The 26,067-nt window shown below is 35.6% G+C and overlaps 1 protein-coding gene across 1 annotated transcript in view; it reads right to left on the bottom strand.

Annotated features, from left to right (window-relative positions):
• Positions 1–2,413: 2,413 nt before the first annotated feature.
• Positions 2,414–26,067, bottom strand: part of LOC143255944 (transient receptor potential cation channel subfamily M member 3-like) — a 56,030-nt gene continuing 32,376 nt past the window's right edge. Inside the window, exons 11-23 of the mRNA XM_076512405.1 lie at positions 25,414–25,658; positions 24,804–25,045; positions 18,840–18,984; positions 15,492–15,632; positions 13,886–13,966; positions 12,627–12,770; positions 12,296–12,424; positions 11,327–11,605; positions 8,924–9,098; positions 7,585–7,720; positions 5,913–6,106; positions 4,842–4,980; positions 2,414–3,724 (exon numbers count right to left, since the gene is read on the bottom strand). Of these exons, the coding sequence (XP_076368520.1) occupies positions 3,259–3,724; positions 4,842–4,980; positions 5,913–6,106; positions 7,585–7,720; positions 8,924–9,098; positions 11,327–11,605; positions 12,296–12,424; positions 12,627–12,770; positions 13,886–13,966; positions 15,492–15,632; positions 18,840–18,984; positions 24,804–25,045; positions 25,414–25,658 (2,516 nt within the window). The 3' untranslated portion in view covers positions 2,414–3,258. The remainder of the gene's footprint in view (positions 3,725–4,841; positions 4,981–5,912; positions 6,107–7,584; positions 7,721–8,923; positions 9,099–11,326; positions 11,606–12,295; positions 12,425–12,626; positions 12,771–13,885; positions 13,967–15,491; positions 15,633–18,839; positions 18,985–24,803; positions 25,046–25,413; positions 25,659–26,067) is intronic.

Genomic DNA, 26,067 nt, shown 5'->3' on the forward strand with positions numbered 1-26,067 from the left:
CACTACCAACTGCCAACTCTTAGGATACTCTTTATCAATAAAAATGGAATTTACTACCATATAGTAAGGTCCTCATGGTTGAAAAGACGAAAATGTTCAGTGAAACAGCCTAAGTACCCCTACAGATTGTGAGCTTAGCACTCCAACTAATGGGTTATATCAGGCTCTGACGATCTCAGAATATAATCTTTAACTTTTGTTTATAAAAACGTTTATTATATGAGTATTGTGATCAGGATTTGCACAAGTATAACGCTTGCAAACAATTTTAACTTTAAAGCACATGTGTTCAGTGTATAAAACTTTTTATATAAGAATTTTACTTTTGAAAAAAATGAAATTTTAGTTTAATATTTGTAATTCTTTTTTGTTGTAATCTTCTTGAGAGTTAACACTGAAGGGTTAAAATTCCTGGAAATCACTCTAACTCCGTGAAAAATGGCATACTCAAGAATACATTTATCGTGTAGTTTCTTTTATCGCTAATATATATATATATATATGTGTGTTGTGATAATAAAATAATTACATAATCTTACAATGGCTTTCGATGATTTACAATAAATCATGGGTATAAAATGCATTTAATTTATGTAGTGGTGAAATTGCCCAAGTCCTACACTGGTATAGAGGTAAGTTTACGGACTTACAATGCTCAAATCAAGGGTTCCTATTTCCCACGTTGGACTCAGTAGATAGCCCGATGTAGCTCTGTTATAAGAAAAGTATACAAAATGCACAAAAAATTACCCATTCCATTACATCACTCGGTTCTCCAGTATGTTTACGATAAATTTACAGATCTACCACGCTGAAATTTGGGTTTAGCTTCCCCGTGGCTTGTTTTGAATTTTTCGCAAAGTTACTCGAGGGATATCTGCGTTAGCCGCCCCTAATTTAGCAGTGTAAAACCACAGGGAAGGCAGTTAGTCATCACCACCCACCGCCAATTCTTGGGCTACTCTTTTACCAACGAATAGTGGGATTAACCGTAACAGTATAACGCTCTTACGGCTGAAACGGCGAGTATGTTTGGTGTGACGAGGATTTGAACCCACGACCCTCAGATTATGAGTTGAGTGTCTCAACCACCTGACCATGCCGGGCCGTTTCGATTCCCATGGTGTAAGAAAGTGGATATCTTATTGTGCATCTTAGGCTAAAACAAACAAATAAGCAATGCGTAAATAAATCCACCAGCCATCTTATAAGTTAAACTTTAATAAATAAAACAAATTACAACACAAAACATTCACTCTCGAAAACAAAAATACAGTAAACACGTTTTCAAAAATTAGTATTTCTTTATGTTAAATTAGATCTTGATACGATTTTATTTATGAGCTAAAAACGCTCACTTTGAAATATTAATTGTACAGAATTTCGAATTAATATATTTCGGTTTGAAACCCTCTTGTTCTTAATCACGAATCTCCTAGCAAGTGACAGTAAATGAAAAAGTAGTTGTAGCTAGCAAGTAATTTGCAAACTGTCGTGCAAAATTTAATTAATTAAACTGGGGTAACAATACACATTTGGTGCTTAATTAAATAAAATAATTCGTTTTTTGAATTTTTATAAACTGAGAACCACTTCATTATTTATTTTAAAAGCAGAACTACTTCTTTTCAAAGTAGGAAAAAAAAAAGAGTACACTAAACAACCTTACAAACTATGAAAGACCTTCCAGTTGGCCCGGAATGGCCAGGTGGGTTAAGGCGTTCAACTCGTAATCTGAGGGTCGCAGGCTCGAATCCATATCGCACTAAACTTGCTCGCTCTTTTAGCCGTGGGGACGTTATATGCAACGGTCAACCCAACTCTTCGTTGGTAAAAGAGTAGCCCAAGAGTTGGCGGTGGGTGATGATGACTAGCTGCCTTTCTTCTAGTCTTACACTGCTAACTTAGAGATAGCTAACGCAAATAGCCCTTGAGTAGTTTTGCGCGAAATTAAAAAAAACAAAATCTCTCCAGTTAATTGTAAACAAATATTTTTTATGCTTTGTGTTCTGACTTATAATCATGTTAATTTTTCTCTTTACCCTGGACAAGTAAAATTACAGCAACATTGAAAATACCATAATTTATTAAGAAATATAATTCACACATTTATGATCTAACATGGATATCTTGACAAACCATTATATAAATTGTGACATATATAATAACAAAACTGAGCTCGTGTGTGCGAGCAAGCTGAAACACCAGGTTAGGTACGAATGATCATCTTGTGATATAATATAAGTAATTATCATAAAATTCAAAATGATTTAACAAAAGGAAATCACATGATTATATCTTAGTGAAACCTGTTTTGTTTGTTTTATTTTGAATTTTGCACAAAGCTACACGAGAGTTTTCTGCGCTAGCTGTCCATAATTTAGCAGTGTAAGACTAGAGGGAAGCCAGCTCGTCCTCACAACCCACCGTCACCTCTTGGGCTACTCTTTTACCAAAGAATAAGGATGTTGACTGTAACATTATAACGCCACCACCGCTGAAAGAGCGAGCATGTTTGGTGTAACGTGGATTCGAACCCGCGACTCTCAACTTACGAGTCGAGTGCCTTAACCACCAGGCCATGCCTGCCCGTTGGAAAAATCTCAAAATTTAAAAAATCTACTTTTAATTTATAATACGTAAATTTAGGTTTAAACACTTGTGAAATCAGCCCTTACTGTTTCCAAGCACATTTGAAATCCACGATTCTAGAAACTATCTTTACTCCATATTTCACTGGGTTAAGATTTCTTTTACCTTTAATTAGAATTTATGCAATTTTTAAGCATGCAGTTTTAAATGCCAGCTATAAGTGAGACTTTATGTTTGTCTAAAGTATTATTAATTGTTATGCAACATCGTTTGATTAAAACACATTCGCGCAAGTTGTTCAGTTTTCTAGACAGATCTGTCTCGTCACATGATCACACACACTACCTTCCATTCCAGTCGTCTTTCAGGTTACAATATTCTTCTAAACAACAGGGTACCTTTAAAACACATAAGCTGACAAATATAAAGGACAAGGGGAACGTAAATTAATTTTCAGTTGTCATTGATCCAAGTAAACGCCATCAACAACAAAAGTGATTGTCTATTTTACCTACGATAATAATATGACACATGTTGAACCTGTGCTGTTCAATGAAAAACAAAAAGAGAAGTAACTAGCCAAATAGAATACATATTATAACCAGTGAAAAATCTTTAGCATACGTTTCATTGTTTCTCTTGTCAGAAAATCACTATAGCCTAAAACTAAGATTTAACAATGTCATTTAATTTCAAACTGAGGGTTTCTAGATGATGAACCACGTCTGCCATCGTTAGCTCCAAAGTTGTTAGTTTAGTCTCTAAGTTAGCTATGTCTGACTTCAAGTCCATCAGATGATTTACATTTTCATCTGAACCTCTCGACATGAGAGCTTGGTCTATTAGATTCAATTTTGGCCGTAATATCTCTGTTTCTGTTGCAGATATATCTTCATCTTCTTCAAGATCTTCCTCATCCTTAGGTTCTTCATCACATAATAGTTCACGGTATAGTAAACTATTCTCTTCTGACGATCCCGGTTGTTCAGTTGTAGGTTTGCTGCGAAGCCTCGGTTTTGGAGCAGTCATCAGGAAAGGTGTCTCACGTCGAGATAAGACAGGTACTTGAGTCACGACCCCAGCTTGAATTGCATCCATTATCTCATTGATCGAATTCTTTATTTCATCAGTTCTATTGAAAGAATAAAAATGAGGTAATTAACTAGAATAAGAGATTAAAAAAGCTGTGAATGTTTCGGTTTGTTCAATTAGAAAACACGTGATGAATACCGAAAATGTGAAAAGAACATAAAAGTTGGCGTTGAGTTTGATTATACGCACACCTTTGTGGTTTTGTTTGTTCACAGAAGAAAAATAGTTTAAACCTCACAATCTGTTTATTTTCTGGGGTTTTATATTTAAATGTAAACCGTGTTTGCTCATATTGTGTAACAAAATGAACAATAAATACTTTTGTAAAGGCCAGGTGGTTAAGACACTCGACTCGTAATCCGAGAATCACGGGTTCCAATCCCCGTCATACGAAACATACTCGCCCTTTCAGGTGTGGGGGCGTTATGATGTGTAGGATCTACACTAGTAGGTGTAGAATCTTTCATACGTTTTACGGACCTTTCGATGCGTTTCACCAAAGTTTTCTTTTATTGTTTGTAAAAATGTTACCATACACAGATTGTGCTCTTCTGCAGGTTCTCATTGCTCAGTTGAGTTAAACAAATGAGCACATTATAATATTCTTACACAGAGTCTGAACGTTAATTACAAGTTCTGCTTAGTAATTCAGCAACATTTTAATTGTTTTGTACGTTCTGTTTCTAATTACTTAATAAACATCGACTTCATTCGAGATTTGATTGACGTTCTTATCACACTCCAAACGCTCCAAAGTGCAGAGCAAAATATTACTTTTTTTATCATCAATGTTCGACTCTTGTGATAATAAAGAGACGGTTATTTTTTCAGTTTGTTGTTTAACCAGTTCTTTATCAGAGTTCAAGAAGATGGTGAAAATAGTTTCCTTATAACGAAATGTTTGTTTGTTCTTCAATTTTGCGAAAAACTACACGAGGGCTATCTGCATTAGCCATCCTTACTTTAGCAGTGTAAGACTAGAGGGAGGCAGCTAGTCATCGTCACCCACCGCCAACTCTTGGGCTACTCTTTTTTTCAACGAATAGTGGAATTCACTGTCACAATATAACGCCCCCGTGGCGGAAAGGGCGAGTATGTTTGGTGGAACGAGGATTCTAGGCCGTGAACTCCAGATATACAACCGTTTATTTGCTTACGTTTTTCTATACATTTTCGCCAAATGTTCCACGGAATTTTCGTCAGATGACCTGCTCCTCAGAAACTTGGCTCTGCCTTCTCTCTCAAACAAACTTAAATGTTCAAAGTTTTCCTCTTCCTTTCTCAGTTGAGATTTTACTGAATAAAAAGACATATGAAGTTAGGTATCACAATATTTCAAACATATAGTCGAATTTAGTCTATCTTTCTTAAACATAACAAGAACACAGTATCCTTATATCATTTGTTACAATCTAATTTTTTGTTTTAAAGACGTGTTTGTGTGTTTTCTTATAGCAAATCCACATCGGGCTATCAGCTGAGCCCACCGAGGGGAATCGAATCCCTGATTTTAGCGTTGTAAATCTGTAGACTTACTACTGTACTAACGGGGGGGGACGTTTTAAAGGCAGTGTCGTCCATTTTTACGTTGGATCATGTTCTCCTAAAACGAAAACTTAAGTACCAATTGTCACTTATGAAAATAAAGCCACGATCAAATTAAACATATTTACATTTATTGATCATATTAAATGGCGTTGAATAGTTAAAATCATTAGTATGAAGGGTTACGTTATTATAAATATGTTATGTACTTCTTGTTGAGGGCGTTGAGATTAATTTGTTTTGAATGGTAGGGGCCGGGGATGCCTCCCTGGGTTGGGGCGGGGGATCATTAGGGGTCCCGTACAAAAAAGCTCGTCAAACTCACTTTTCAGAGTGCTTCGAAAACTTTGCCATGAAAAATGTTCGGAAAGTTTCATTTTATAGTTAATTAATATTATGGGAGCCCATATTTACATGATTACCCTGGGGCCCGGTTTAACTCTTGGCAACGCTGAGAAAAAACGTAGTACCATTTTTTTTCAAAAGTTTTAATGTTCTTTACGTGTATTTAGTGAACATGAACATAAAAAAACATAAAATATAAAGATCAAAATATTAATTTGTAATCATAGAGTAAATTATGCAGTTTCATGCAAACACGGAGCTGATACGACGGGAAAAAATCGACACACGATACATAGTTTATCATATAAATTTACTGAAAAATAACATTTAAAACCCACAGCGATTACTGTCTCCTACGCGGCAGTGACGGTTCCTGATCTTGCTGCACAACCAGCTAATTACTAAGTAGATATGTTCCAGAACAACGAAAGGAGGAATCAGTGTCGGTTTCCTCGTGAACTCTGCTACGATTAAGGCCATCTCGTATCTCCAGATTTCCTGAGAGTGTTTGTTGACTTCTTCAAACACGTGACTGAAGAAAAAGACAAAAAATACATGTGATAAGATTCAACGTTTCACGTAAAACTTCACACAAAAAAGAAATTATTATCCGCATGAGAGTGGTGTAGTGCCCCGGCATGGCCAGGTGGTTAGGGTGCTCGACACGTAAAGTGAGGGTCGCGGGTTCGAATCCCCGTCACACCAAACATGTTAGCCCTTTCAGCCGTGGGGGCATTACAATATAACGGTCAATCCCACTATTGGTTGGTAAAACAGTAGCCCAAAAGTTGGCGGTGGGTGGTGATGACTAGCTTACACTGCTAGCGCAGATAGTCCTTGTGTAGCTTTGCGCGATAATCAAAACAAACAAACAAACAGTGGCGTAGCTGCAAAAAGATATACCTCCCAGCATAAAAACAGCAGTTTGGGTTTATTCCCCTTGTCGGCAATTTTTAATTTTTAAGACCTTACTATAGAACCGTGGTTCACATTTAAACCACTGCTGTACGGTTAATGTTTCTTAAGTATCATATCTCTTTCTCTGTGTGTGCGTTATGCTTTTTGTTTGTTGTTACGCACCAACATTTACAAATGACTATCAGTGCTGTGTCCTCCGTAGGGATCGAATCCCGAATATTCATTGAAGTTTAATGTCCATATAATTTAAGTATTATTTCGTTGTCATCATGTTTATTATTGTATCGCCAAAACCGTAGAATTTTCGTATCATCACTGATTTATATTTATTAGAGCCGAAATGTCTCCCCGGCAAGTTTCTCGACTTATGACGTTCAATATGGGGTTTCAATACACGTTGTTGGCACAGCACAAACAGTTCATTCTGTAGCTTTGTACTTAATAGCAAACAAACCAAACCAGAAGTTTCAAATACATAAGAAATCTTGATAAAAGACAAAATGAGAAAGTTTTGCAGATCAGTATATATTGTAGACATACTGATGACTTTCGTGTGCCTAATTACCAGTGTTTCCTTGATAGATTGCTTTATCCACCAAGGCTCAATACCGAGGTGGCCCAGCATAGCCAGGTGGTTAGAGTGCTCGACTCATTATTCGAGGGTCGCAGTTTAGAATCCTCTTCACACAAAACATGCACGCACTTTCAGCTGTGAGGGCGTTATAATGTTACAACCAATCCCACTATTCGTTGTAAAAAAAAAGTAGTTCAAGAGCTGGCTGTGGTTGGTGATGTCTAGCTGACTTCCCTCTAGTCTTACAATTAGGGACGGCTAGCTCAGAAGACGGCAACAAGAGCGACAGAACATTTTACTACATCACAGATTCGTGTGTAAGGTTTGATTTTGTTTTTTTTACAAGAACAACTCAAATTCAGTCTTTCCAGTCGAGAAGTTTCAAAACAAACCTTCTGTACAATTAAAATTTGTGAAACATCCCATTCTGTTTAAAACAGAACAAATAATGATCTCAAATAAACGTAAAATAGATTTCACTTTTCAAACAAGTGCCCTTTATGACAGTTGTCTCTTACCTGAAAACGGCTATCAGGAGGTTAATAAGTAGAACGTTTCCAAGCAACATGTACACTCCCAACATGATCGGAACCAACCAGGCGTGAGGACTCTCGTTGCATCTGCTTTCTTCGTGCGAGCAATTTAAGTAAAAATCTTCAAAAGTAAAACGTGATATGTATTTATATCTTCTTATTTCGATACGTGTTACTTCATGTTAAAAGTAAAAATCATAACAAACATAAAGCGTTGCTACAACTACATGTAGAAGTATTGTTATTTAAATATTCTTCAAGAGGTCCACCATGGACAGGTGGTTAAGGCATTCGACTCGTAATCTGAGGGTCGCGGATTCAAATCCCCCTCATACCAAACATGCTCGCCCTTTCAGTTATGGAGGAGTTATAATGTGCGGTCAATCCCCCTATTCGATGTTAAAAGAGTAGCCCATGAGTTGTCGGTGGATGGTGATGACTAGCTGCCTTCCTTCTAGTCTTACACTGCTAAATTAGGGATGGCTAGCACAGATAGCTTTCGCGAAATTCAAAACAAAACAAACCAAAAACAAATATTATTCAAAATGGATCATATGGAGTAATATTATCATCACAGTGTTTATATGCAAAAATAATACTTTGGAGTAAGCCTTTATTCTACAGACAGGAGGCAACCTGGAGCAGACAATGTTTTGTCACTGCTAGACTGGTTTAAGGTTATTGTTTTTAAGTAGGACCAAATACTGTTTTTTTTTCTTGTATGTCAGGAAAACCGTTTAGAAATGGTGAATGTTTTATCATTAAATTTTTTCTTAAAGAGATTTGAACTTAAGATTTTTCCTTGACTTGTTTATAAAATAATTATACTTAATTCAATATATATGTAAAATCGGCTCATTTGAGTTCGCTCTTCTACGTAAAATATTTTCTCAACCCTTCTCTACAAGTGGGTTTTCTCGACATCACTGATAGACTTAATTCACTTTAGCTATGAAAATGAAATATGTATTTCTGTTTTTAATTGACAAAGAATACTTTCTGACTTGTCTATAACACATGTTGTCAAAGAAAACAACTATAAGTTGAAAGATGAATCAGCCAAGTCCAATCAGACATATGTTTCAATAAATTAGAAGTCAACAGGGCCAAACCCAAAACATTGTTTATGCTCGAAATCAAAGTAGTCAGACGGGGCTTGAAGCTTACAAACTCTGACAAACTCTGGCTTAAGAACTTAAACCCGAACTCACCGTTAATCCTGAATTTAATATGTTATCACTGAAGATTATCAAACCTATTAATACGGTTCTAATTCTGTATATATAACGCTTCCGGTAAAAATAACAAATAAAAGCTTCTATACCTTCAATCCTATCTAGGTTCAGTTCTCCGTACAGTTGCCAGTAGGGTAAATAGAAGATTTCCCTAAATATTCCCAGAAAGGGTTCACGATTTCTCTGAAGAAGAGCTTGACTAGCTACACCGTAGCTCAGGATGAAGATGAACAGGATGAGGAGAAACAAGACGACTTCCACAAGCTGTGATGATTAGAGAAATATAACTATTTATAAAACAGAGTTCTTTTAGACTTTAGTATTTCTGATAGAAGATACTCTTTGAGAAAGTTACAGTGGTTGAAATACACTATACTTGAAGCTCATTCACCCGCTATTCAAATCAACTTGCCTCCGAGTGGCACAGTAGCGTGTCTGTGGACTTACGCCACAATAAACCCGATTTCGATACCCGTTGTAGGCAGGGTACAGATAGCCAATTAATTACTTTTGTTTTTAATTCCAAACAAATACAACAAAAGGTATATACAGTTTTACTGCATGTACACTAGACTGGCTGTGTTTTCAGTTACAAGGTTGTGGATTTGTTTTTCTTCTCGTTCATGCCACCTAACTTTACACCATTCCATTTCATTGTATAGATTTTTCTGGAATATTATCGCAATTGGATTGGTATTACAGTCATTTATGGATTTTATTTTAATTTTTACCAATCGTTCTGTTCAGCAATGTATTGGGATCCTGATGCACAAGACATGTTTTAATTAGTATTGGAATCCTGATGCACAAGACATGTTTTAATTAGTTTTGGAATCCTGATGCACAAGACATGTTTTAATTAGTTTTGGAATCCTGATGCACAAGACATGTTTTAATTAGTTTTGGAATCCTGATGCACAAGACATGTTTTAATTAGTTTTGGAATCCTGATGCACAAGACATCTTTTATTGCTACTACTTTTCCAGAAGTTTTTTTAGGTATTTTTGTCTAATACCCACAATCGGTTTTTATCTGTAGTTTTCTTGCTTTTGGTTTGGTTTTAGTTAGAGTCTAGGTATTTACTGTATTATGAGTTATGTGTCCTGGTAAACATTACGTCTTGGAAGCGGAGTTTTTGACTTCTAATTTTTCCACTGTGAATTGTATCACGGAATTTTGTCAGTTCAATTGGCTCATGAATTTTAAAGTCTTATATACTGTGTGTGCGGTTATGCTACGAATTAATCATTAACATATTTTAGCCAAATAGTAGGTCTCACAGCAACTAGTACCACAAACATAAAAACTTCCCTGAAGACATCAACAGATTAGTAGCTAAAATGTAAAACAAAGAAATTTATAGCTAAGTAATTTAATACCGGTAATAAAATGAAAATACTAACCAATCAACGATTAAGATTAGATGATCAATAAATTAGTTTACAAAAATTCTTGCCCTCACGTAATCTTGAAATACACCATTATCAGTGGCGTAACATTTTTATAACAGATGCTATCCTGCCTTTTTGTGGAATAATTGTTGAAACTCACATTAATCAAATGAAACTGAGCTTCGTACACAGTTGAAGACAGTCCAAACTCCGAGTGTATGGCTTACGACAGATAACTGTTCTCAAAGCTACCAGTTTCCAGAAGTTATGTTATTCAATTATCTTTAACATCAACTGTAGGAGTCCAACAATGAACTCTGACGTATACCAGATACTGCTCCTTTCCAGTCTCATTTCTCATGGCCAAGTAGGTTCGAATCCTCGTCGCACCAAATATGCTCGCCCCTTCAGCCGTGGAGGCATTATAACATTACGGCCAATCCCACTATTTGTTGGTTAAAGTGTAGCCCAAGAGTTGGCGGTGGGTGGTGATGACTAGTTTCCTTCTCTCTAGTCTTACACTGCTAAAGTAGGGACGGCTAGCTCAGATAACCTTTGAGTAGCTTTGCGCGAAATTCAAAACAAACAAACAAACAGAAATGGCGGATCTGACCGCTTATGATGATCTCCATATCACTATTTCTCTTCAAACTTGAGGCTTCGCTAGTTTTATGTGTTCTGATATGGCATCTACAAAGTGTTCAGTGTTGGTTACTTGTAACAGTAGTTTTTACTACAACTTTTATTTCGAAACCTACTTAATAAATCATTGCGGGATTGGTCAGCTTTGATTTACTTTTAGGAACGAATTTGCATGCGATTAAGATGGTTAATTTACAGGCTTGTTCGTTTATGGAAAGGCGATATTAGGTTTTATTTAGTTTATTTAGGCGATAATATTTTATAACACAGATTATTATCTACGATTGTGAAAAAAAATAAGTTCAGTGGTTTTTACTTTCCGTCTTCGAAGGTGACTTAAATATATTTCTAGTAATTTTAAAAGGCGGGTTGAAAATAAAAAAAATTAAATTCGCGTGTTTTTAAGCAAGTTAAAACATTTATCTAGAAATTGTTTAAGCATCCACCAGGTAACTCACCATGCGTTTTATCATGACTAACTTGGGTCCAAAACTAAGATTCACCATGTAGCTCTTCAAAAGACGAACGGAACATAAGGTACAACTGATTGTCATCACTAGGTGGATATCTTCAACGTGCACCCAAAACGTTTTGCTACCAATCACTTGCTGGGTGGTTCTTAGCAAGACTCCAACAAGAGATAAGACCATACATACAGTGTCCACTTTGTTCCAAAAATATTCCTGAAACCATTCTCTCGGTTTTTGTAACTTCCGTTCCGAAGGATACGTCACGATCTGATGAGAAGTAAAAAAATAATCAATTAAACTTGATTAATTGGTTATTTTTGTGTTATATTTAGTTATGTGTTATATTTAGTCCAAATGAACTTTTTTGTTGTTTATTAATTTTCAGTGTTTTTGTTTTTTGAATTACAATAATTTTGAAGCGATTTGCTTATTCTTTATTAAGCACAGAGCTACAAAATTGGATTTAAGTGCTTTACCCACCACTGGTATCGAAACCCGGTTTCTAGCGTTGTAAGCCCACAGACGTACTGCTGTGCCACTATGGGACATTTTAAATTAAAACAATGTGTTAAGGTTAATAATAATAGCTCTTCCATGAGAACATTATATTTGGTTATAGTAAAATAAATTGTAAGGACTTTTTTAAAATTAGTTTCATCTGAAGTTCCTTTTAAGCAATTTGTTTTCAACTGGCTGGGTTGAAAAGCAGACAATGCTTAAAATGATGGTCCTAAAATGGTTATGATGAAGAACTCTACAAGGATCCCGACAGGTCCTCTCATGGTCAAACAAAAAGGCAAACGGAGTCTATAAATTTAAGTTTACAATTTGATTAGATTTAAGTTTAGTTTCTTTATTTGGATTAATAACGTTCATGCTATAAACCTCGTGGTATATTAACGTAACAGTGGTTACACTGTGCAACTTTTAAAACATAAACATTTAATCACAGTATACCTCTCTTACTTCTTCTAAAGCCAATGCAAGGATCCAGATATGCAGTAAAAACTCGACGAAACCAACAGTCTCGTAAAATCCAAACAGGATCACGTAGGAAAAAATTCCTAGAAATGCGATGTATGAATACTGAAAGAGATAAGACATGGAAATGGGTTTTCTTCTATAAGACATGGAAATGGGTTTTCTTCTATTCTCTCAAGTGCTAAATCCACGGATAAGTAAATTTTTACAAAATCTGAAAAAAAACTGTTTTTAGTAATTCTTGTATCTACTTACATCAAAAGAAAGAAAGATTATAGAGGCAGGTTAAAATTTACTTTCCACTTACTAAATCGTAGAAAAATTTTGTTATTGGTGCTGCATAGAAAATTCGAGCTTTCTTGAAGAAGCTAGGAGGTTTCTCTGTAGCTTTGTCCTTCCGGAACTTCAAGTAAGTCCATATAAGGAATGGATTAAAAAGGGCCAGGTTCACCTAGAAATAATGTTCCACTAAAAGTGCTTAATATAAAGGATATCTTAACATCCTCATGTGTGTAAATGCATGCATATATATATTTATACATACACATAGATATATTAATTTGAGACAAACAATTGCATGTGTGCGTTATTATATATAATACCACTCACTCAATTTAGTAAAATTTACAAACAGTTGTCACAAAGAAAAGTTTTCCTGCGACACATCACCTTATATTGTATCTAATCAAAAACACTTAATAACGAATGAGTGAGTACGTAAAGGAATGAAACCAAAACTCGAGGCGAAACTGGTTGTCACACTTATAGCATTGGTAATAATTGTATAATAAATATTCATTCATTGGTTAGCTAAGGTGCGCGTTTTGTTTTATCCATCATCATGCCCACAGTTGAAAAACAAACACGTCATGGCTACCACTTTGGTCACCAATGTTGATCTAATTCCTTTAAGTTACACACCCAATCCTTTAGTGGCTGCACTTTCTCTCACACCTAAGGTGTTTTTAGCTAGATATCATGAATTTTTGTCACCTACATTTAGTAACCCACATAAGATTTAGGATCGCAACCCTATTATTCCAAACAGACCTATACTATGTATGTATCTCAGAGCAGCTGGTATGGGTATTAACACTTTTACTAATAAAGCAGGGAACAACGTTTCGACCTTCTTAGATCATCTTCATCTTTTTACTTCAAGTGGGTTTCTCTTCATCTAGAAATTTACTTTACGAAACCAACCACATTCTATAAAACACATGATGGTAGTTTTTCCTCTCTAAAAATTAATGATTTATCCCATTAAAAATTAAATCTGGTTCACAACAAATTTAAAAAGTTCAAATTATGGTTTCTAATCTCAGTGTCTTTAAATTGTACAATTTCATTTTGTCTTCCAATTACTTCAAAACATTTCGAGACAATTCTCACAAAACGAAATATTAGTCCTCTGGTCATAACTAAATCTTAAACACATATAAGGAAACTAAAAGAAATAGAATTTTATATCATCTCTAAGCTCTTATGACAAACAATTGCTCCCTGACGACTTGTATAAATTGGTAAAGTTAAATAGAAATATTTGATATATTTGAATACGCGTACCTTCCACCAAGAAACAGTAGCTAATCCGCCCATCCAGGTCTGAGTAATGGAATGTTGGCAACAAGGGCTTGAAATAAATTCCTTCAATAAGAATAAAAATTGTGTATTATTAATTAATCAACAATATTTGGATATCCTGTTGTTGATTTATCCTAAGGTATCAAAAGTTTTAGGCGTCTTTTGACAAAAAAGAAATTATACAATAAACCTATTTTTTTTAAACATCACTTAATCGTGTTAAATTTATTTGATTGTGAAGATCACTGACCACAAAGGCTATTACATAATATGACAAGTCATATTATGTCCGAGTTTAAAATCTGTGAATATGAATTACTAATTACTTGGACTTGCGTAATTCATCTGTAAGCTACGAATTTTTAAAAATATAAACATTACCCGTAAAACTTTATTTGGACAGTCTGTAGCTTGGTGATAGAACTTCAGACTTTATATGTTTTAAAACAACAACTAACATTTAAACTTTGTAATTAGTTAAAATTATGTAATCAGTCATTAGACTTCAAGAAATATTAATTATCGTCGGATATAATGATGTTATCTTGCATAATCATTATATTATTCTGACATTAAATTATAAAATCGCTGCACTATAATGACAGTACCTTGTAAAATCATTGTACTACAATGACATCACGTATAAAATCGTTGTAATATAATGTCATTAATTTACAAGACCCTTGTAATATATGACATTAACTATAAGACCGTTGTACCATAATGAAACTAACATATAAAATCGTTTTAATGTAATGTTATTAACGTACAAGATGGCCCGGCATGGCCAGGTGGTTAAGGCACTCGACTCATAATTAGAGGGTCGCGGGTTCGAATCACCGTCACACTAAACATGCTCGCCCTTTCAGCCGTGAGGGTGTTATAATGTAACGGTCAATCCCACTATTAGATGGTAAAATTGTAGCCCAGAAGCTGGCGGTGGGTGGTGATGACTAGCTGCCTTCCCTCTAGTCTTACACTGCTAAATTAGGGACGGCTAGCGCAGATAACCCTCGAGTAGCTTTGCACGAAATTAAAAAAACAAACTTACAAGACCGTTCTAATATATAACATTAACTTACCTTATAAGACCATCGTACCATAATGAAATTAACATGTAAAATCGTTTTAATGTTGTAACGTTTGTTAACATATAAAATCGTTGGATTTTAACAACATTCTTTAACAATATCGTCACATCTTTATAACTTTAACAATTTTGATAACATTACAACTAACATATCCGTCTCACTTAGTGACATTAACAATATTTCCTGGATTTGAAAACTTTAACTCATTAGACAGTTGGTGTTTAATGACATTGACTATCAAGGCTGTTGGACTTTCTCGACATAATTATCGTGACTGTCACATTTTAAGGACATTAGTTGACAAGATCGTCGGACTTTAATTACATAAATATTCGAACTGAAATGACTTTGACCAACTATCTACTTCAACGTTAACGTCTTTACAATTAAAAGAATTGTTGTATTTTCGTTAGCTGTAGAGATGTTTGTCCAATAATGATACGTATTGTCAGGATTGAATGGCATTAACTGGTGTGGACTTAAAGATATCAACTTACCAGATCATTACAAGATAAAGCGATATTTAAAGCGGTCATGTTTCCCCAGTAGCCATTTGGATGTTCAATCAGTTCGACAGCTTTTTCCCGGTTCATGGAATAACATAAGTTAAGATGTTCAATCGCTATTTGTTCGAAGTCCTTCACGAGAGAGAGGAAAGACAAATTGAACAAACACTTATATTAATAGTGTCGTCTCGAGTTTACATAACTAACTTTAAATATTGTTTTATTACAAGTTACAGCTTTTACAGTAAAGTGGGATGTTTCTAAAACAGGTATGACGGTTTGGTTTGTTTTGAATTTAGTGCAAAGCTACACGAAGGATATCTACACTAGCCGTCCATAATTTAGCAGTGTAAGACTAGAGAGAAGGCAGCTAGTCATCACCACCCACCGCCAACTCTTGAGCTACTCTTTTACCAACGAATAGTGGGATTGACCGTCACTTGAGAATGATGGCGCCAGTGATCGAAGCGTCGAACTTGTTTTAAAAAAATATTCCATTTTACTGTAAACGTTAAAACTTGTGATAAAATAAAAATATACATCAATATAGTTTAAAGAAAAGTAACGCATAGCATTTACACTCTTTCAAACTGTTACTGAATTATAAAATGTATTTTTTAATCCTGTAAAACTCGCTGGTTTAAATTTTATTTGCTAGAAAGAAAGAACTCACTTTTCTAAGACCTGACTTTTCATTTCTATATTGAAGGATTGATTTGCGGAAATTCGTTCTTACTTAAAGTATCTGTGTGTTTTTCTTTTAGCAAAGCCACATTAGGCTATCTGCTGTATTCATTGAGGAGGATCGAACCCCAAGATTTTAGCGTTGGATGTCAGTAAACTTACCGCTGTCTTCTACCACTGCTTGTAGAGCTTCTGATAAAACTGGTGGCTCTAAATAACGTATATTTCGTAATTACGAAAAACGCATTCCTGTATATCAGTGAGACAGAAGTAAGCTTACGGGCTGACAACACTAAAATCCGGGGTCCGATTCATATATGGTATGGTTTATAACATTCCTTATGTATATATCTAGAAGCACAAGCCAATTATGATTTTAACATATATGTTCAAAACATATTTACTTGAAATTTGATTAACATGTAAGGTTATTATGTAATCATAAGTATAACATTAATTGGATTGTAAGTCACAATTTTAAGTGCATGCCACAATCATCAGTACAATTTTGGATGGCTGATACACAATGCAAAATGATCTCACAGGGGACACAACACTGGCTGAATGCTTCATAGTTTTGACCTATACACAATACACTTATACATTCATGCATGCTATGTTTTACTTTTCAATAAAAGATAAATGAAATTAATGGGCAAATACCTGTGAAACCTTTGGTTTATCAAGTAAAATCCCTGATGATCTGTTGTAACTTAAAATCAACGTGGTTGTCTAATCTTTGTCAAAGCTCAAGATAGAATGGCATTACACAGGGAGCGGCAATACAACACATGAGTTTCAGTGCATTCAGTATGTTGCTGTGGGACACATGACACATACTTCCGTCTTAATAAAGACGTTGAGTTCTACAGATCTATGTCTCTTTGATGTTAATTTTTAAGCAACAACGACGACTGTGTTTTCCATATTTTATGAATATATGTAGGTAACAATATTGGGGGGCTGAGGGGGATTTGCTCAAGCCCCCTAGCCTCCCCTGACGGTGCCACCGAGTTCAAAATTTTGTGTACAGATTAAACTAACATGACTGTGTTATGTTTTTCAATAACTGAGTCTGTGACCTTAAAATAATGTCAAAATTTAAAGTTTCTACCCACTTTTACAGAGAAGAAACAGATTGCTGTATAACGTTCAGAAATAAACGTGATTATAAATATCAACCATGAAACATCAAGTTCAAGAAGAGGTTATAACTTAAATACACCAATAGGTCACTAGGAAATATATTCTAATGGTTATCCAACGTGACAAAATAGCCAAGATTACTCAATTATACCTCTGATTACTTTGTAGTTGTTTTTGTGAATATTTTAAAGAAATTTATTCAGAATGAACATGTTTGATATGTATTTTGTGGTTATTATTTATCTTCATTCGTTATTAGATGGGTGTCATTTTAGGGTAGGCGTGACTTAGTGGTTAGCTTGCTCGGGCTGTAAATCTGAATATTTTTAGTTCGTGATCCGTTGCAGCAAAAATGTGCTCAGCACTTTGAGGCTGTGTGTGCGTTATAAAAGTGACGAAATGTTCCTATTATTTAATAATACACGATTAGCCCAAAAATGGCGATACGTATTGTTGACTAGATGCTTTTCCTTTAGTACGTCATTTCAAAATTAGGGAAATTTCAAAAAATAAACAACGTTTTCAACATAAAATGTATTTTTGAAACAAATACATAATTACGAAAATATTTGCAGAACGAGAGTTTACTCCTGAAAATGAAAGGTACATCTTTCGAAAGCGTTCGGGCTATAGGATGTTTATCACTTTGTAGACGAGAAAATAGCTCTTCACCCATTGTCGAAGTGATGGTTTAAGGTGTGGTCAGAAAGCAGGCTGTGTGACAGACAGTACAGGCATTACTGAGTTTCAGCCATGACTTAGTATAAGCTAAGAGTCAGATACGGGTATATGTGTTTGTGTCAGCTATACAATTATTTTCAACGTGCGAAATTATGGCCAGCGTGTGCGAGCTCTAGCTGTTAAACGACTGAACTTCTAATTGCCTATGGCTATCCATCAGCCACGACAGAGATTTTTGATCAGCGTTTCAGTATTCCAGGCTCTTACCACAAGCCACTTGCAACTCTTGCTTGTTTTCAAAGTAAAACTATCAACGATATTTGGAGGGCAGTGTTATCAGACAGCATTTGAAAGTTATTCACAGGGCAAGTTGTCCATTCAAGAATATCTCACTCAGAGCACAAATCTTAAATGTGTAAAGTACATTTGGAACCATTTGGAAGCGATAATTTTTTATCAGTTACCTTAGCTTTTGAAATAATAATGGACCTAAACTTGTGAACCAGAAACGTACAGAGTTCGGAAGTGGAAGTGACAATTATTCAGACTAAAGATGGCTGAAGAGTAGTCACTTGGATTTCCTTCAGTGACTACATGACTTTTGGAGAAACAAATGCATGCACATCACTTTGATTAGATATGATATAAATGTTTGGTTCCAGATTCATTAAAATATTGTTGTTTTTTATTTCCAACAACTTATTCATGGGTTTCTATAAAACCCTAAGTCTTGATTCTGGAAACAAATTTTTTAAAAAAATTATCCTACGGTAATTGCTACTTTTCATTATACTGATCAGTGCAATCATTCTGACCGTTGAAACTCACACTTTTCAATGACACTAGTTTGTTCAGGAACAAATCAGCGTGAATACTGGTCGATTTTTTTAGATGCCAATAAATTGACGTAGCAGCTAAGGCCAAGTTCAAGGCTTCGTGCGCCTCACTCCAGAAATACATGGCCATTTCTTTTCTGAAAAACGAGTTACAAAAATGAACAAAATAACAGATATAACTTAGAAGTAAACCAAATATAGTAAAGGCTAGAATCTCAGCTTTGTTAAAATACTTTAAACTGTTGTTAAAAACGTAACTGTTTTGAACAAATATAAAGTATTATTATGGACATTCGCTACAAGGTTTAGAAGTTGAGAATCCTTTAGTAAACACAGTTTTATTTGTCAATTAATAAAATGTAATGTAATGTGAAATAGTAAGATGCACACAAGACTCGGATCATCAAACTCAAGATTGTAGTGATTTAAAGAAAAAGTCGCATTACACTGCAGAAGTTTGTTTCCTCCAGATCTTTTAATTAATCCGTGATGAAATCCAAATATAAGGGATGAAAAAATACCTTAGCTGACGTATTCTAGTATTATACGAAAATTCTCTTGGGCACTTAATATGTGATAAACAAAATAAACGAACTAACAATATTATTTTGATGTGCCCCTGGTTGAAATCTATAACGGACTGCACCCCAGTGGCACAGCGGCATGTCTGGGGGCTTACAACGTTAGAATCCAGGTTTGACACCCGTGTGTCAGAGCACAGATACCCCATTGTGTTACTTTGTGTTTAGCTTCAATTAAATGAATAAATGAAAATTAAGGTACCATGAATAAATACTTCTATGCATTGTGTGATTTCTATCAGTATTATTGAGACCTATTAGTTTCGTTGCTTTTAACATTTAAAACCTTAATATTAAAAGCCTTTTAAGATTTATGCAAGGTATTCTGAAGTGAAGATCAATTTCTTCCAGACGTTAAAGCTCAAATATATGGGTTAAAATACGTTCTTTGATTTCGAGAGAAAATCGTGATGATGTTCGTATGAAAGAAATACTTCAGTTTACAAACAATTAGAAAAAAACGGTACATACACACAACATTAATTTTAGATTCTGCGCATGCGTCACTGACATTTACACATTATTACTTGACACTATGTTTTACAGTCGAAGCTCAGATAAGTCTTTTGGTAGCGTTTTGGACATTAGAATTGGCTGGACGGGTTCCAATCCGAGCTGTACCAAACAATATTAATCGAACTTTAAACAATGAGTGTGTTATAAGAGTAACAGGTAATTTGTTATCATGAGTGATATGGTGCTGCTGACTGGCTTCTTTCCTTCTGGTTGGTAAATCGGAATTAGATGAGGCTACAAATATTCTCAGTACCTCTACCATGACTATAAAACATACTACGAATTCTAAAAATCCACGAGTGAAAGCAAAAGAGAATATGTTACAGCAGATCAACTACGTTTTCTGCCATATTTAGTGCCGACGAGGCCTTTCGCATAATGCCAGAACAAAATTCTACCACTTGTTTAATCAGCAGTCTTCCTACAAGAGTTCGCGCAAAATATGTTAAAACCTCAACTCTCAGTGTCACTGTAAACCTTTCCTAAAGCCTCAACTCTCAGTGTTACTGTAAACATTTCATAAAGCCTCAACTCTCAGTGTCACTGTAAACATTTCATAAAGCCTCAACTCTCAGTGTCACTGTAAACATTTCATAAAGCCTCAACTCTCAGTGTCACTGTAAACATTTCATAAAGCCTCAAATTTCAGGGTCACTGTAAACATTTCATAAAGCCTCAACTCTCAGTGTCACTGTAAACATTTCATAAAGCCTCAACTCTCAGTGTCACTGTAAACATTTCATAAAGCCTCAACTCTCAGTGTCACTGTAAACATTTCACAAAGCCTCAACTCTCAGTGTTACTGCAAACATTTCATAAAGCCTCAACTCTCAGTGTCACTGTAAACATTTCATAAAGCCTCAACTCTCAGTGTCACTGTAAACATTTCATAAAGCCTCAACTCTCAGTGTCACTGTAAACATTTCATAAAGCCTCAAATTTCAGGGTCACTGTAAACATTTCATAAAGCCTCAACTCTCAGTGTCACTGTAAACATTTCATAAAGCCTCAACTTTCAGGGTCACTGTAAACATTTCATAAAGCCTCAACTCTCAGTGTTCCTGTAAACCTTTCCTAAAGCCTCAACTCTCAGTGTCACTGTAAGCCTTTCCTAAAGCCTCAACTCTCAGTGTCACTGTAAACCTTTCCTAAAGCCTCAACTCTCAGTGTCACTGCAAACATTTCATAAAGCCTCAACTCTAAGTGTCACTGTAAACCTTTCCTAAAGCCTCAACTCTCAGTGTTACTGTAAACATTTCATAAAGCCTCAACTCTCAGTGTCACTGTAAACATTTCATAAAGCCTCAACTCTCAGTGTCACTGTAAACATTTCACAAAGCCTCAACTCTCAGTGTCACTCTAAACATTTCATAAAGCCTCAACTCTCAGTGTCACTGTAAACATTTCATAAAGCCTCAACTTTCAGGGTCACTGTAAACATTTCATAAAGCCTCAACTCTCAATGTTCCTGTAAACCTTTCCTAAAGTCTCAACTCTCAGTGTCACTGTGAACCTTTCCTAAAGCCTCAACTCTCAGTGTCACTGTAAACATTTCATAAAGCCTCAACTCTCAGTGTCACTGTAAACATTTCATAAAGCCTCAACTCTCAGTGTCACTGTAAACATTTCATAAAGCCTCAACTCTCAGTGTCACTGTAAACATTTCATAAAGCCTCAACTCTCAGTGTCACTGTAAACATTTCATAAAGCCTCAACTCTCAGTGTCACTGTAAACATTTCATAAAGCCTCAACTCTCAGTGTTCCTGTAAACCTTTCCTAAAGCCTCAACTCTCAGTGTCACTGTAAACCTTTCCTAAAGCCTCAACTCTCAGTGTCACTGTAAACATTTTATAAAGCCTCAACTCTCAGTGTCACTGTAAACATTTCATAAAGCCTCAACTCTCAGTGTCACTGTAAACATTTCATAAAGCCTCAACTCTCAGTGTCACTGTAAACATTTCATAAAGCATCAACTTTCAGGGTCACTGTAAACATTTCATAAAGCATCAACTCTCAGTGTTCCTGTAAACATTTCATAAAGCATCAACTCTCAGTGTTCCTGTAAACCTTTCCTAAAGCCTCAACTCTCAGTGTCACTGTAAACATTTCATAAAGCCTCAACTTTCAGGGTCACTGTAAACATTTCATAAAGCCTCAACTCTCAGTGTCACTGTAAACATTTCATAAAGCCTCAAATTTCAGGGTCACTGTAAACATTTCATAAAGCCTCAACTCTCAGTGTCACTGTAAACATTTCATAAAGCCTCAACTCTCAGTGTCACTGTAAACATTTCACAAAGCCTCAACTCTCAGTGTCACTGTAAACATTTCATAAAGCCTCAACTCTCAGTGTCACTGTAAACATTTCATAAAGCCTCAACTTTCAGGGTCACTGTAAACATTTCATAAAGCCTCAACTCTCAATGTTCCTGTAAACCTTTTCTAAAGTCTCAACTCTCAGTGTCACTGTAAACCTTTCCTAAAGCCTCAACTCTCAGTGTCACTGTAAACCTTTCCTAAAGCCTCAACTCTCAGTGTTACTGTAAACATTTCATAAAGCCTCAACTCTCAGTGTCACTGTAAACATTTCATAAAGCCTCAACTCTCAGTGTCACTGTAAACATTTCATAAAGCCTCAACTCTCAGTGTTCCTGTAAACCTTTCCTAAAGCCTCAACTCTCAGTGTCACTGTAAACCTTTCCTAAAGCCTCAACTCTCAGTGTCACTGTAAACATTTTATAAAGCCTCAACTCTCAGTGTCACTGTAAACATTTCATAAAGCCTCAACTCTCAGTGTCACTGTAAACATTTCATAAAGCCTCAACTCTCAGTGTCACTGTAAACATTTCATAAAGCATCAACTTTCAGGGTCACTGTAAACATTTCATAAAGCATCAACTCTCAGTGTTCCTGTAAACATTTCATAAAGCATCAACTCTCAGTGTTCCTGTAAACCTTTCCTAAAGCCTCAACTCTCAGTGTCACTGTAAACATTTCATAAAGCCTCAACTTTCAGGGTCACTGTAAACATTTCATAAAGCCTCAACTTTCAGGGTCACTGTAAACATTTCATAAAGCCTCAACTCTCAGTGTTCCTGTAAACCTTTCCTAAAGCCTCAACTCTCAGTGTCACTGTAAGCCTTTCCTAAAGCCTCAACTCTCAGTGTTACTGTAAACCTTTCCTAAAGCCTCAACTCTCAGTGTCACTGTAAACATTTCATAAAGCCTCAACTCTCAGTGTCACTGTAAACATTTCATAAAGCCTCAAATTTCAGGGTCACTGTAAACATTTCATAAAGCCTCAACTCTCAGTGTCACTGTAAACATTTCATAAAGCCTCAATTCTCAGTGTTACTGTAAACATTTCATAAAGCCTCAACTCTCAGTGTCACTGTAAACATTTCATAAAGCCTCAACTCTCAGTGTCACTGTAAACCTTTCCTAAAGCCTCAACTCTCAGTGTCACTGTAAGCCTTTCCTAAAGCCTCAACTCTCAGTGTTACTGTAAACCTTTCCTAAAGCCTCAACTCTCAGTGTCACTGTAAACATTTCATAAAGCCTCAACTCTCAGTGTCACTGTAAACATTTCATAAAGCCTCAACTCTCAGTGTCACTGTAAACATTTCATAAAGCCTCAACTCTCAGTGTCACTGTAAACATTTCATAAAGCCTCAAATTTCAGGGTCACTGTAAACATTTCATAAAGCCTCAACTTTCAGGGTCACTGTAAACATTTCATAAAGCCTCAACTCTCAGTGTTACTGTAAACATTTCATAAAGCCTCAACTCTCAGTGTTACTGTAAACATTTCATAAAGCCTCAACTTTCAGTGTTACTGTAAACATTTCATAAAGCCTCAATTCTCAGTGTTACTGTAAACATTTCCTAAAGCCTCAACTTTCAGAGTCACTGTAAACATTTCATAAAGCCTCAACTCTCAGTGTTCCTGTAAACCTTTCCTAAAGCCTCAACTCTCAGTGTCACTGTAAGCCTTTCCTAAAGCCTCAACTCTCAGTGTTACTGTAAACCTTTCCTAAAGCCTCAACTCTCAGTGTCACTGTAAACATTTCATAAAGCCTCAACTCTCAGTGTCACTGTAAACATTTCATAAAGCCTCAATTCTTAGTGTTACTGTAAACATTTCATAAAGCCTCAACTCTCAGTGTCACTGTAAACATTTCATAAAGCCTCAACTCTCAGTGTCACTGTAAACCTTTCCTAAAGCCTCAACTGTCAGTGTCACTGTAAGCCTTTCCTAAAGCCTCAACTCTCAGTGTTACTGTAAACCTTTCCTAAAGCCTCAACTGTCAGTGTCACTGTAAACATTTCATAAAGCCTCAACTCTCAGTGTCACTGTAAACATTTCATAAAGCCTCAACTCTCAGTGTCACTGTAAACATTTCATAAAGCCTCAACTCTCAGTGTCACTGTAAACATTTCATAAAGCCTCAACTCTCAGTGTCACTGTAAACATTTCATAAAGCCTCAAATTTCAGGGTCACTGTAAACATTTCATAAAGCCTCAACTCTCAGTGTCACTGTAAACATTTCATAAAGCCTCAACTTTCAGGGTCACTGTAAACATTTCATAAAGCCTCAACTCTCAGTGTTACTGTAAACATTTCATAAAGCCTCAACTCTCAGTGTTACTGTAAACATTTCATAAAGCCTCAACTTTCAGTGTTACTGTAAACATTTCATAAAGCCTCAACTCTCAGTGTTACTGTAAACATTTCATAAAGCCTCAACTCTCAGTGTCACTGTAAACATTTCATAAAGCCTCAATTTATAGTATCACTACAAAACTTTCATAAAACCTCAACTCTCAATGTATATTGAAGATTCACATTCTACTTACCTCAGCATCAGTACCGCCCATAAAAATAGCTCACGAAAAGGTTTATCGAAGTGTTCGTCTGAGCCCACCAGAAAAGACAGTTCACAGTTTTGTTCAGGCTTGTCGCTGTAATGATAACATTTGTGTCTCCTAACCAGATGTTGCAGTACAAGGTGTATATCCCACAACTTTATAGTTCTCTCATTCCACTTGGATAAAGACAGAAGAATTTCCGACAGGTATGGCAAAGGATTCTTTGGATCCTGATGACGAGATTTAAATGTACTCTGGACACCACAAACTAATAATGAACTGTGTTTCTCACAATGTTATCAATAGAAAATTATTGTATTCTAGTTTCATCCTTACACAAACTTATTTCATATATCACTTCATAAAAAGCGAAGGCTTAACAATAAAGCCAGAACAATCAATGATTACGTCACTTCACCTGCTGGTCAGAGTTGAAACACATAATTAGAAAATAATTAACAAGTACTTATGCTATAAACAAATTATGTACAATATAAAACTGTCAACAAGTTTGGATTATAACAAGTTGTATTTTTTATTGATATAGTACAACTACTATTACAAAATGGAAATGTAATACGAATAAATACTTTCGTACATATATACAGGTGTTGTAAAGTTCTCTAAGACGACCGACTGTCAGATAATTCTTCATCACTACACCATTCATTAACAACAGCTTGACAAACTCTACTCTGTCCATCACCAGAGCCTCAGTCATGAATTCCTCCAGAGATTCAGGAGGGATGTGGATGTGACTCGTGAAAAGCCTTCTTGCCAAATCCACTCGGTTCCATTTTAGAGCAAGTCGTAGTTGCTCCTTTCGATGACTGTGTCCTTCACCTAAGTGGTACCAACAATTAGTCTGTTATTACCAGATGATTAGGTATTGTTAGAAGGCTAGATATTGTTAGATGACTAAGTATTGTTAGGTGAGTAGGGTATTGTTTAGATAAAGGAAAAATGTTGTAGGTCAAACCACCAAGAAGTTAACTACAGATATTATATATATATATATTAATATAAATACTACTATTATTGCTAGAACGTCCAACGCTGGTACAGCAGTAAGTCTGCGGATATACAACGCTAAAATCAGGGGTACGATTCCCCTCGGTAGACTGAGCAGATAGCCCGATGTGGCTTTGCTATAAGAAAACACACACATGCATACACATACACTCGATACAACGTTTCGGGCAATGCCCTTAATCAGGTATCACTAATTGAACAGTAAATCCGTAAACGAAAA

Source organism: Tachypleus tridentatus, chromosome 7, assembly GCF_004210375.1.
Source record: "Tachypleus tridentatus isolate NWPU-2018 chromosome 7, ASM421037v1, whole genome shotgun sequence".
Lineage (NCBI taxonomy): Eukaryota > Metazoa > Arthropoda > Merostomata > Xiphosura > Limulidae > Tachypleus > Tachypleus tridentatus.